General features: G+C 48.8%; 1 protein-coding gene across 1 annotated transcript; it reads left to right on the top strand.

Moving 5' to 3' along the window:
- Window positions 1-120: 120 nt before the first annotated feature.
- Window positions 121-1,010, top strand: NGA_0179402 (uncharacterized protein; the record flags this gene model as incomplete). The annotated part of the gene is made up of 2 exons (XM_005853386.1): window positions 121-181; window positions 643-1,010. The coding sequence occupies exons 1-2, from the start codon at window positions 145-147 to the stop codon at window positions 1,008-1,010; spliced, it is 405 nt and encodes a 134-aa protein (XP_005853448.1). The 5' UTR covers window positions 121-144.

Raw genomic sequence — 1,010 nt, 5'->3', positions numbered from 1 at the left:
AAGAGCGGCCCATCCGCACGAGACGGCAAGCATTCTACAGCCCGATGCCCTCAGGATGTATTCCTCTGATCCAGACTACTTGAACATTTTCTTCTCACTTATTATTCCAACCATTTTTTCATACGACAGCGGAGGGACGGAAGCATGGCAATCACTAAAGAGATCCTCGCTCATGGCACGGGTGAGTGGGTAAAAAGGCATTTCTGGACAAAATGGGCCGGGAAACAGAAATTCGATTCGATCTGTTCGCGATTTAACGGAAATCTTCCTTAGCCCTTTTCAGACCTTGGTTTTTCGAGAAATTGAAACTCTCATACACTCATGTACGCATCCCAATACAGTCAAAATCGCCTGGCTTGTGACGTTTCCCCTAATTTGGGTGGGCTTGTTTACAAAAGGTAAGAAAAGAAGAAGGTTAGGCAACCTGTTGCAACACTACGCGGATCTTCAGGCATGTAAGGGTAGCCTTTCCAGACGCAAACATCACGTCGCATCAATGTGCTCACAAAATGTGTGCAAATATTCTAAGAGTTTATGAACCGGAACTCAGCCGTAGGAATTTGCGACATAGCTGCAGTACTTGGGCTTTCCTTTCCTTAATGCGCTTCGATCATTTCAATTCTTTTGTGTTCTTTATTTCAGGTTGGTTTGATTTCGCTTACAAGGGAAACCCGGAGGCCGAGTCGCTCGCATTTCGCAATGATTACACCGCTCAATACGGCTTGTTTGGAATCGATTTCGAAACTCCTGAGGGTATCGTGCGCACCGGCTACAGTGGATGGGCCGTGGCCAACTCGGCCCATCCTAATGCCTACCTGAGCATTCATGGGTCACGAGTGACAGCCATCATAAGCGCAGTCGCATGCATTTTGACGGCAGTGACATATCTCCACTCGAAGAAGGCCCCTGCCGAAGCTTCCGTGTACATTATGGGCCGATGCGCCTGGCTCGCCACGTTGGATTTGGCCCTCAACCTGACGACGCTCGGCTTGTGGAGCATCACGGCGTAA

This window comes from Nannochloropsis gaditana (genome assembly GCF_000240725.1).
Source record: "Nannochloropsis gaditana CCMP526 unplaced genomic scaffold scaffold922, whole genome shotgun sequence".
In the NCBI taxonomy this organism is placed as follows: Eukaryota; class Eustigmatophyceae; order Eustigmatales; family Monodopsidaceae; genus Microchloropsis; species Microchloropsis gaditana.
Note: the sequence above shows the minus strand (reverse complement) of the source record. Positions and strands in the feature narration are given on the sequence as shown.